Here is a 12,767-nt window from a genome sequence, read left to right as displayed (position 1 = left end):
GGCTGCCCCACGTGCCTGTACCAACTAGTGCAACTCACTCAACCAGAAAGGAGTCAGAAAGCCTCCCTAAATTTCATATCTAATATCAATTGGATCCATTGTTGATTTTTACACCCTCACCCAGAGTTTCATATTATCGTACTTAGCTGGTGTGTTTTGGTAGCAGATGAAATTAACCCTGTATTTTGGGTTCAAGTAGAAATTTATGAAGCACTTTGATTTCCTTTGGGAGCCATGGTGCTTGATGAATTAAAGACGATGTTGTTCATATCTCCTCAGGGTTGAACATACTCGTCTTTTGACTCTTTTGTGTATTTGTCACTCTTCTCCTTCCTGGTTTTCAGGCATGTGTATATACTGAGGGAGGAGGAGGGGATGGTTATTTAAATGCTAGCGAACTCTGACCTTTTGATGGGTGCTGTGGCTTACTCAGTTTTTCTTTTATTAATTTAGATGAGGGTGCCATCTATTGCTGTGCATATTTATTCCACTAAAACCCTTGTACTAATAATTCTGTCCCCCCTCCAAAAAAGCAAAAGTGTTAGCTAATTTTCCTTAGATTTTCTATAGGGAGGGAGGAGGGAGCTATTGCTGTTTATTATATTTTTGGTAAATGTGGAATTCTGCACAACTTTAGCATGCCCCACACTGTCCTTTTCCTTAGTGTTGCTTATGCCTAAATCTTTTTTTTTTAAGTTGGCACACTCTGACTTGTGCCATATTTGTAAGTAAGAACTCAACTCCTGTCCTTCTGTGTGTTTTCGCAGCCATGCCCGGTTACGCTGTATGTGCACCTGCAACAGGTGTACATTTTGCATCTGTCAGAACTTCCTCAACTCAGACTTGCTGCAATCTGTAAAGAACAAAATCTTCACTGCAGTTCTTAACAGGTTCTTAACTTTCTTTACTGGGTACCAGGCATTCTGTTAAAATACAAAAGAAAAAAGTGGTTAACTATTTATTATACAAATACTACAAAGACAACAAGCTGACTGATGCCCAACTAACTTCCACTAAAGTTCTCACTGTGGTGACAATGTTTAGTTCTGGAATCATCCTTAATGTTTAAAAATTAATAGATATATTTAGGGGACTAAAAAAGTAAGATTTTAGCTTTTTTTTTATTAAGGAAGTTAAAGTATTTTTTATATTAGAGGATAATATATGTAGGGAGATTAAAAATCTTTTGGCTGAGAGTTGTAGAAATAGATTAGGGCTTTAGTAAGGAAAAGACACATTGATTCCAAATGTTATACTGTACTCAGCTTGCATTCAAATAGTACAGTTTATTAAAACCATACTTATATGAGCGGTATCTTGGGTTTGAAAAACTTCTCTACTGAAATTATTTATAGTTATAATTTACTTTTACTTTTAAGTACCTGGAATTTTTTTTTGAAATGAAGATAATAACCAACTTTAAGGATTCAAAGGAATATGGAAAAGAAAAAGATCTATAGTACTAGTTTTTGAGGTCTTTACAATTGAACCCGAAACATAAAGTATGCCTAGCAAGTAATATGCTTTTAAAAAAGAAAGAGAAACAACAACAAAAAAATAGGTTGTATACCTTCCCTCAGAGCAATAAACTTGGAAGGTTATGTTCTTATTCTGGTCATGCTACCTTTCTTTGTTCAAATCGATTTTACATTTTGTGAACATTTAAGAGCCTATGTAATATTAATTTGTATCTAATGTCAAATTTTTATGTGTCTATGAATGAATTATGTTTTTGAAATCATTCAAATGTCGTTGGGAGCAGGGCTTGATTAAGACAGATGATCAAGCTAAACAGATTTTGGTTAGAAATGGATCTTATTTGGGTTACTGTTGGACTCTTACTGAGGGCTAGGCTCCGACTGTACCAAATGAGTAGGATAGTTTGTGTCCACCAGCAGTGTAGACATGGCTATTAAACAGTGAGGCTATATCTTATGTGAGTCAGAAACTGACTCTGAAGACATTCTAAAAGAGTTTCAGTGATGTTTTGAGCACTAGTAGCTCTGGAATAAGAATGCAGCCATCATAGGTGATTGCTTTGAAGGGATCACCACGCTCATTTGGTGGTGAAGTTCTGCCTCTGTCTTTTGAATGGCATCTTATAAAGAGTAACACAGACAGATTTGCTCATGACAACTGTCTGAGAAAGTGCAAGGCTAGTTCAAACCAAACAGCATTCAGGAGCTCCGGTGTTGGAAATGGTAGAGTTGGAAGAGATTCTAGAATTCATCTGGCCTAACCTCCCATTAGATTGCCTTCCTGTGAGCCTTCCTGAGAGAGTACTGTTTATCTGCTGATGGCTTTCCTCATTGGAGAGGGTTTTTGCTTTTGCCTTTTTTTTTTTTTTTGACTAAAATTATTTCCCTATAACTTTCTCTCCTTTAGTTTTAGTTCTGCCCTTTAGAACAACATACGACTATTCTACTCCCTCTTCAACATAGCCTTCAGACATTTGAAGACGGCCATCATGTCTCCCCTAATTTTCTCTTCTCCAGGTAGAACATCCCCATTTCTTTCAGCCTTTTCTTAAATTAGATGGTTTAGTGACTTCATCATTCCTGGTTTTCCTCATCTGAAAGCCCCTTAGTTGTTCAGAGTACCTCTTAAAAAGTGCCACTGAGAATGGAGAACGGTGCTTCCGGTGTGATCTGACTAGTCCATAACGGTGGGCAGTCATATTCCACAGTTAGGACAGCACCTGTCTGCTGCATGAATTAACTTTTTAGCAGCCCCCGCCCACTGTTGATGCATATTAATCTTGGGGTTGCAATCAGATTTTTTCATACAAAGTGCTATTAAGGCAGTGTCCCCTCCTCTCTGTGTATTTGACAGTTTTAGTTGGCTCTTTGTATCTAAATGCTGATACATATATATCTCTATTGAGTGTCATATTCTGCTTTTTGATCCATTGTTCTAGCTCAGTCATTTCAAACATTATTTCTGTCATTTGTCCCATTATATATATTTCTCGGCATTGTGTTATTTGCAAATTTGGTAGCTGTGTCTTCTTTAGCTTTCAAGTTATTGATTAAAAAATAATGTTGAATACCCAGAGATCAGAGAGCGAGATTGCTCAAGCAAGCAAGCCCTTTAGTGCTCCACTAGAGAACTCTTTTCCCAGTGACACAGATTCAAAATTCTTGGGGAAAGATTATTCTGTCAATTAAAAATATTTTATTTTCCAGCCCATGTTGTGTCTTACTGTCTTATAAGAGATTTCCTGGAGGGCTCTTTGTAAATCAGTATAATTTCTACCACATTCCTCTGATCCACCAATGTATTAATTTTATCTAAATAGAAAGTGGCATCTATTTGGTGTCTTATTCTTGGTGAACTCACCTTGGCTCCTAGTAATTGCTGATCGCAAAGCATCAGTTTTATTCTAGAAGCTCTTGATCGTCAATAATTGCAGATTGATTCGTTGTCTGCATCTTTAGTGACAATTTTAATTTTAGGTTGGTTTAGTCAGCTTCCCAATGAAATAGGTTGGGTGTGCATTAATGGAGGAGATTGCTCATCATAAATTACTCTGTACAGTGATCCTCGAAGAGAAATCAGTACATTTTGTCATATCTAATTATAAACTAGAAATAATTTAATGGTAATGTCAGCATACATCACTGATGTCTGGTAATCAAGAAGGGAAAGAATGAAAAAGATGAGGAGGGAAACCAGCATACTTTTCAAAGAACTCCTTCCTCTTCCCTGGTAGTATTTCAATAAATTATTTTATAGAAGTCCAGTGGAAATTTAGGAGCTCTATATTGAAGTTTCTTCTAATTCACAAAAGGAGTATAGATGAGGTAGGTGAGGATGGAGGCCAAAAACTTAAGTACCTACAGGGTCTGGATGGATAATGTTAATGAATGAAGGTGGCCGAGGAGAAGAAATAAGAGAGGTGGGAGCTACGACAGGTCCTGCCTGCAGGAGGCGGCCACCACTCAGCTCTGGCTGTTGCTTATTGTCCAAGCGTGGTGTTGCCAGGACTTGTGATTCTCTGAGACACTACAAGTCAGGATTTTTAGGTAAAATTTCCTGATATTTAAATAAAGGCAATTAAATTTTAAAAATCTGAAGTACTAATCAGAACAAAGAAAGCATGTTTACAGGCATGTTATATGCCTGTGTGACCTGAAGTTTGCAACTTCAGTCTTAAGACATAGCCTAAAGTTGTGAAAGATGCAGGCCAGAAAAAGGTACACCTGAGGAATGAAAATGTCTCTTACAAACACCTCCACATACAGTTTTACTCCTTTCTCTTTAATAACTTGAAAAAAGTAATGGGGTTGGTGGGGTGAGAATGGAACCACTTTCCCTACTATGTCTTGGGTTTTGGCAACCTTTTGGTGGTTGGTCACCACTGGTTTGCTGTGCTAGGTATATCTTAATGTTACATAAACAGAAAAAGGATTCACTAATTGAGTAAAAGTCACGTAAGAATTTTTCACTGTAATTCAATAGGGACGATTCTCACTCAACAGTAAGTCTTAAGTCTTTCGTTTTAGAAATCTGCTGTGCCTAGCGTTTGATTTAGAAGTATAAATGAGCAGTTTAAAATTTTTTATTTAACCAAAAAGTTTTGTTAAATGTCTGCAAAGAAATTAATAGACAAATATTGGTACATACATGTTGGTCTCAAATTAGTACATTGTTTTAGTGTGCTTGTAAAAATTTTGATCACCAAAGTAGAAACTACTTCCAGAGATAATACATGTTTGGGGCCACGTTCTCCCTTTATGTCATCCTCCTACCACTTTGATTTATTCATCCAAGTACTTAAGTACCTGCTTTAGATAGGATCCTGCTGTGAGCTGGGGCAAAACATCAAGATGAAGAAGATACAGACCTGTATTTAAATACCTTTCTAAATATTACGTTAAATTTTTTTTTTTTACTTTTGGTTATATTTTCAGTGACCTTAGTGCCTTATGCTAGCAAAGGAAGTGCTATAACCTGATCATGAGAAGACCTATGCCAAATTAATTAATTTATACTTAACGCAGTTTCAACAGTTCCAACATTTCTGAAATTGTCCATTTTTCCCCATCTGTCTTTGACCAGAAAAGATTGTCTTTATTTTTTTAGCTTATTTACTGACACTATGTATTTTAAGTAGAAAGTAGTAATAAAAATTTTTTTCTTTCCAGTTTAATTGAATGTGTATTCAACATGTGAGAGAAGTGTTTAACTACCTATCTGACATGTGACTTTGTTCTTTGGTAATTATGGTCTCAGCCTTTAGATCTGGATAGGTTTATGTTTTTCTTTGGAATAATTTATGAATAGCTGGAATTATTTGAATTTAAATACATTTGGAAGATGATTAACCTGTGGCCAGATGATTTTAGTCTCTGGCAATGCTTTCATTTCAAATAGTGAAAATCATGTTATTGGAGAAAAATACCTTTTGATTATATTTTAATTATAAATACCTCTTAAATCTGAAGGTGTTAAAGTGATTATTGTAGGAGTGGGCTTGATTGTTGGTTTGAACTACCCAGGATTTTAGTTTATTAAATATTTATTATTCTGACTTTAGAACACTCCTGCTTTGCATGAGGATGTCACTATACTGTAGTGTGTGTGCACTTTAATTTGTCCCTTCCTTTAGGTGTTCATTTTCATTTGTTTGCCTGTGCCACTTAGTCATTTTTTAACTCCTCTTGATCCATTTCCCAGCTGTGTTTCAGTGTATAATCCTCCCATTTTTCCTAACCTGTAATTTGATCAAATCGTTTATTTTACAATTTATTATTTTGGTGTGGTTTTCTTTGATGCATATCTTGGTTTTAGTATTTCTTTCACCACATTTTAGTACTTGCATTAGCCGTATAGGTTATTTGTTCATGTTAATTCTTAAGTTTGGTAACAGCATCTTACTTCAGTAACAAAATCTGTAGTTCACACTGAGTATTTACCGAGACGCAAAGGGATGATGGACAGTCTTCATACCCATTGTATTTTTTATCCTGTTTATTAATGTATTTTTAAAATTCAGATATATGTGACATTTATTTTAATCTGTTCTTTAATGACTCACTTCATTTGCCCATATTTCTTTAATAATCACCTAAGTTCCTCCTTCACATTGTTTGAAATCATGTTACTTAACATAGGAGCCCTGTTTTTGAAGAAAGGACTTTACTGTTGTCACGCTAAAATGAACTGTCTTTTCACAGGATTGCTTTATGAAGAGGATAGTTTCCTAGAAATCTTAATGCTATAGAGATTCTGTTGGGAATGTAAGAGTTCTTAGGATATTATGTTACGGTAAAATATTATATTTTAAGGAAGTGCATCCTGTGTTTTAATTTCATATGAAACTTCTGTGTTCATATGCAAGGTCCTTACAAGGCTTTTCTTTGAATTTGGATACATACACATAGTCATACGTTTAAAATTATATGAGAGCTTGTGTTATAGATTCTCTTCAAGTAAGCTGCTGCTGCTTATAAATTAAAAATTTTTTGCCGTTTGGTTAGTATATTAAAGGACACAACAGGATGGAGTTTGCCTATTCTCACCTTTAAGTATCGGTAGTTAACATGTAGACATTATGTGTTTCCCATGTATCTACAATCATCCATGAATTTTTATTCTTCTAATGCTTGGTGAAGCATTTCTTGACATTGACGCACACCTATGTCCTTTTCCTAAGTATGTTACTGTTTAGGCATGCTCAGTTAACAGCTTTCGTATATTTGTGTTATAGTTCTTCTTTGCTGGACACTATGTTTTTATTTCTTAACCTAGTTCGAGAAATAGCTTATTAAAATGTTTCATGCCTACTAGTTCAATTAGGAGAATTGTCATTGTTAAAATTATTATTAGCAGTAATGGCATTATTATTAGAGGTAAATATAAAAAAATACTTCACCAGGTGGTAGAAACATAAAGCAGGGAGAGGATAACATTCCCTTTATTATTGGTTAAATACACTGAACCAATAAAGATTTTAGTTCATGTTCTTATATTTACCATAAATTGTAGAGTTAATCAAAGCATCTTGTATGCCTTCTTTAAGGCATTCTGTGCAAAGGTACATAGGAATTTTGGTCCGTTGTTATATGCCTCTGTGACCTTCACACAACAGTTTTCAATTTGCCTCTTTATTGCCTGAATTTTGAAACATTATCTTCTCTCTGCCTTGTTGAGTAGCAGCCTTAGTAATACCCAGGTCCAAACCTGTTGGTTTGCTCCCACACTTGTGTCGAGAAGCGCTTGTCATCTAATCGACATCTGGGCCCTCAGCACTTCTAAGACAGAAAGCCAGCATCCATTCCACAGGAATTTTCTACCTAAGGACTCGAAAGCTGTGACAAGCTTCACACGATTATTTAAGGTTATATTTTAGCATTTAGTCGTTATTTCTTATGTTCTAAAAAGAGATACTGCTGAACCTAAATTATTTTATTCCGCGTAGAGTAGGGAAATGTGTGATTCTGATATATCAGTAGATTGGAAAAAAAGAACCTTTATATATACACACACACACACACATTTTTGACCCTGTAATATTCATTTTGGGGTAATCTATCTTAAGGAAGCTATTTTAAATGTAGCGAAAAATCTTAATGTAGAAAGGTATTCATCACTTTAGTTACAGTCACCTGTAAATGGTGAGCGCCACCAATAGGAATATAAAGCAGCTATTTAAAATGATGTCTCTGTAATTTATGTAAAAGTCCCTATATAATATTTTTAAAAGATATAAAATTATATAAATTATATACATTGTGTTTGTAGCTATGTTAGAAATACATAGAAAAAGTTTAAAAGGAAATACCCCAAATTTTAATTAGTGGCCTCAGGTGATTCTAGGTGATTTTGTTCCTTTCTACTTTTATTTTCCTCATACAGTGTGCTTGTACTACTTTTTTTTAATAAATTTATTTATTTATTCATTTATTTTTGGCTGCGTTGGGTCTTCATTGCTGCACGCAGGCCATCTCTGGTTGCAGCAAGCAGGGGCTACTCTTTCTTGCAGTGGACAGGCTTCTCATTGTAGTGGCTTCGCTTTGTTGCAGAGCACGGGCTCTAGGCACGCGGGCTTCAATAGTTGTGGCACTCAGGCTCAGTAGTTGTGGCTCCTGGGCTTAGTTGCTCCGTGGCATGTGGGATCTTCCCAGACCAGGGCTCGAACCTGTGTCCCCTGCATTGGCAAGCAGGATTTTAACCTCTGCGCCACCAGGGAACTCCCTGTATTACTTTTTTAATAGTCAAAAAAAACTTAAGAAAAAGTATGCAGTAAGATATTATAATTTATTCTGAGATGTTTTATGTGAGTCATTTGGAAAGAATTAAACTTTTGAATTGTGGAAGCATTCCTTTTGCTTGAGTTTGTAGGCATGAACTAGGAAGCAGCCTTATGAAGCTGTTACTCTGCTTCTGCTTGAGATCTGAAATGACAAACATGGCTCAGTTCTTAATAGTTACAATTAAGATTGCACTGTTCTCCATTCAGGTGTTGTCAGTTAGGCAGGCAATGCAAATGTGCCATCTGTTATAAATGCATTCTCTTTTGTAAATAGAGCCTGGTGATGTAGCTTTTAAATGCATATGGTAAAGGCATAAAATAGTTCTCTAAGTAGCTTTCTGTCTAAAAGTAGTTTTCCATGTCTAAAAGTATGTTAAACAACTATTTTAACATCGATGGAGTCATTGAAATATATTTTATGAGTCAGTGGTTGCCTTGAGTTTTAAACTAGCTGTATATTGAACATGTATCTGTATTGTTTTTCATCTATAAATATGAACCACTGTTTTGCCTATTGAAGACTATACTATAGCTTAGGGAAAGTAATAATTACTGTCTTGAAATGCAAAAGAAAACTAAGCAATAAAGTCAGTTAGAATATATTATTTCATGAATGGTAATACTTTCTCAAAATTCAACAAAGGGAACTAAGCTGTGTTAACAGATTCCATACGTGAAGAATATTGATGAGAAATCATTTTGACTGATTTTAATGTCATTATAGCTAATATTAATCCTAACCCCCTTTTCCCCTAAATTAAAAAATAAGTGTAAAAATATTCTCCATTAGTGAAGATGCATGAAAATCACAGAGAGACCAAATCTGAAGCAAAACTCTAATGCACTTTTAGCCTGTGTTCTGACTTTAAGTTCTTTACATCTCTGCTGACTTGGAGTTGTAAACTTTGAAACTCTCATCATAGGGCCATGACAGCCTCTGAGTTTGGGATGTTTTACTCAATTTTTTTTTTTTTTTTTTTTACAGATGTATGTTTGTAGTTTTTAGTAGTCAGAAACTAGAAGCATTTCTAAACTTCATGACTAAGTTGTTAGCCTCATTTTGAGTAAGTATAGTCACCGCATATTGTCAGGTACTGCTTATAGTATTGGTTTCAAGGGCTTCTCTTAGTGTTTCAGATATACCAAGACCAGCCTCTGGGGGATACATAGAGAACGTATATAACAGCCTTAGGTTTCCTGCCTGGTATGTGTTTTAAAAGAGTATATATAGATAGATTTTTTTAAGTTTGGCAGTTTTCTATAGAATAACTTTACTTTAAATATAGAAAGCATGAGATGCATCATGTAGGGTGGCAACTCAGTTTATGTGTGGGATGTTTAATTGAGAGATATTACTTTCAGTCCCCTTCTTTTGTGAGCTGTGCTGTGAACTGCAAACTGTGTGCACGTGTATAAAAGGTTAAGAGCCCGGGTAGCTGAGTGGGGTGCCATGCTGTTAGCAGACGACGAAGGCAGTATTATTCACCAGGTGCACGCCGTCAGCTCTGTAGAAGATTCCATCTTCGTGGGGTCATTTCATGGTCCACTTTTTCTTGAAGCCAAGTAACATTTCCCACAAACAGTGGGTTGGCTTTGTTGGAGTTTTTCCAAGTGGAAAAACTGAAAACCTAAGTATTTTCTTCCCTTTTTTTAAAAAAATGAAACATTACCTGTTGGAAGAAGTAACTTGCAAGGTGGCATGAACCTGTGTTATCACTTTGCTTTGTAAAATAATAATTATTTAAGGAGTGACTTTTTTTTTTTTTTAATAGAAACTGGGTAAGATAAGAAGTTGGAGTGCTTTGTGTTGTTTTACCATAGTGATAAGCATGGAGCACTTTGCTTGTATTGTAAACTTGTTTCTTAGGGATGTACAGATCGCATTTTGTGAAAACTAATCTGATTGTTCTCTCTTTGACTATTACTGAGACAAAGTAGTTTTGTATAATTTATAGATTTTTGGCTCTTAACTCTTTTGCATATGTCAGTGTCTTGGTCTTTTAATGATGTCTGACTCTTGCTTCAAATCTGTTTGTTTAATTTAGTTGTGAAATAACCTAAACTAGACAGTCTCTCTAAGCTCTTAATTCTGTAAGTTTTCTGCATCACCTCAATTGTGTTCACTTAACTAAAACTTCAGTGACGCTGAATAAAATGTTCCAACCTTTGCTTTAAAGCTGTATCCTCTTCATGGTAAGCTGTCATACTTGAGACCCTTGGGGGTGCTTAGCAGTGTTATTAACTGAGCATGCTCACAAACTCAGTTTGTGATACAGGCTGTCCCTGTTCTTATCATGCATAATATGGCTTCTTTTATGTCATTTACCTTTCAGTCCATCATGTTACATCATGTCCTTTAGTTGGTACCAATGTCACTGCCTGTCTGATATCAGGGTTTGGTTCGTTTGTTTGTTTTTTTCTTCTTCTTTGTTTAATCAGCAGTAACCAAATTAATGCAAACTTGTAAATCCTCCCCCTCCCCCTTTGGGATTTTTTTTGGTAAATTTTTATGGGACTCAGTGTTTCCAAAGTTGATTTTAAGCATTGCTCTTAGAAAAGTATTGTCACTTGTCACTTAACTGCTTACAAGATAGCTTTTGGTTCCTGGGGACAGGAGATTGCACATTAAGTTCCATGAAATTGACTCTCAAAATTGTGAGGTCTCAGTCTTACCTCTCGTTTTGAAGGACCATGCTGGTATTAAAAAGTGGCAGGTTGATTTGTCTAAGTTCTCCGTTTCCCATGTGAAGAAAATTTATAACATTTTGGATGTTGTTTACTCCCAAATAGTAACTAATTATAGATATTTCTTTATTAATGTCTACAGCATGTCTTAAGATAATGATTATCTAAGCAATGTACATGTGGCTTTATTGATAAATGTTTTTGGTGACCATTACTGTATGCAATTAGCCTGACAAGTGTGCTAATACTTCCCTAAAAGTAGATTGTTCATATAACTGGTTTTTTCATACTAATCATGTTTTAAACATTAATTATATTTTTTGACTACAGGCACGTGACACAAGCTGACCTCAAGAGCTCCACGTTTTGGCTTCGAGCAAGTTTTGGTGCTACTGTTTTTGCAGTTTTGGGCTTTGCTATGTACAAAGCATTATTGAAACAGCGATGATTTAAAAAAAAAAAATACTGGCCCTACCAAAAACAAATACTTTTATGTACATTCTGAATGCTTTAAATTCCGCTAGAAATATTGAGATATTTATACATGCAGAGTTACTTTGTTAATATTTGTAATTCATGCATAAGAGTATTTTAATGATAGTTATAACTGCAGTATTGGCTAGCATATGGAAGGAAACAGCTTAACAGCCAAACTAAAATGGCTAACTTTCAGAGGCCAAAAGGGAATATTTTGTAAATAATGTACATATTCAGGCAAGATATGGTCTCCCAGACTGAGTTCAAGAAATGATGTTTCTAGACGTTTCTACATGGTATTATTAGTGCTCAGTTGGCTCACTCTCCTAGGTTTAAGTCAGCTCAGAGACTTTATTTACTCATTGATCACTTATTTATTTCACATTTACTCAGAATGATCTTTGGGTACTTTAAGTACACGAGGCACAATTTGCCTTTTTCTCTCCGTTTTTAAAAACGTGACTTTCTTTCAGTCCCATCCTTCATGGTAGGCCAGCCTTGAAGCCATCGTGCAGTCTAGAAAATTGTATAGCTGAGTGTGATGCTCTCCTTTAAGGAAGGAGTAAGCTCAAGGCGATTAGCAAAGGCGTCACCTGTGTGATTAGTTTCCTTTGTCAGTATGTTTTATAGCCCTTTCAATCAAATGAGAAAAAAGATTTGTATATTATTAATGTTTTTAGTTTAAATAAACAGTCACCATTACTACTATTGAGTTTCCTCCCAAAGTGTAAATCATTCTATAATGGCTGTGTCTATTATAGTATATTACAGTAGCTGCATGTGTCATGAAGTGTTCTATATCTGGCTAGGATAACCTAGAAGCAGCACTTTTTTAAATGGTAAAATAAATCTAATGAATAAAACTCTCATTATGAACCTATTTTTTCCATCATTGACCTTTTCAAGTATTTAAATAAATAAGCACTGTGTACTGTGATCTTGAGTTTTTTGTCTAACAGAAGTAAATATTTCTGTACAGATATGAATGAAATCCTCTGGTTTCTGTCTTTCCTGTCTTGAAAATTATTTTTATACAAAAAGATAATACTTATTAGGAAAGAAGACAAGTATGATTTGTATGTATCAGAGGAAATCTATTTTAAAGTTGTGGGGAAATCTATTCTTAGAAAAAGGCAGTTGTTTTCCCCTACACATACCTAACTCATGAGGTTTTTGCTATGATTTACATGTTTATTTTCTCCTTTAACATGGATTTTTTTACCCCTTTGTTCTTCTGAGGGGTGTTTTCTCCCTAAGATCACACTCCTTTAGCAGCTAGGAACAACATAATTTATTAGCTATAAGCTTGTAAAATAATGTGTGTCATGTTCACTTCATAATTCCCTGT

The 12,767-nt window shown here is 35.2% G+C and overlaps 1 protein-coding gene across 10 annotated transcripts in view; it reads left to right on the top strand.

Annotated features, from left to right (window-relative positions):
• RHOT1 (ras homolog family member T1) overlaps nt 1-12,295 on the top strand; it is an 80,705-nt gene extending 68,410 nt beyond the window's left edge. For 6 of the 10 annotated variants that reach the window (XM_068530540.1, XM_068530533.1, XM_068530534.1 and 3 more), the window contains 2 exons: nt 768-890; nt 11,273-12,295. In XM_068530540.1, coding sequence (XP_068386641.1) covers nt 768-890; nt 11,273-11,390 — 241 coding nt within the window. In that variant the 3' untranslated portion in view covers nt 11,391-12,295. The remainder of the gene's footprint in view (nt 1-767; nt 891-11,272) is intronic. The other 4 variants (XM_068530535.1, XM_068530536.1, XM_068530542.1 and 1 more) reach the window with 1 other exon arrangement.
• Nucleotides 12,296-12,767: the final 472 nt, after the last annotated feature.

This window comes from Eschrichtius robustus, chromosome 20 (assembly GCF_028021215.1).
Source record: "Eschrichtius robustus isolate mEscRob2 chromosome 20, mEscRob2.pri, whole genome shotgun sequence".
NCBI lineage: Eukaryota > Metazoa > Chordata > Mammalia > Artiodactyla > Eschrichtiidae > Eschrichtius > Eschrichtius robustus.
This window is presented reverse-complemented; position numbering and strand designations above follow the sequence as displayed.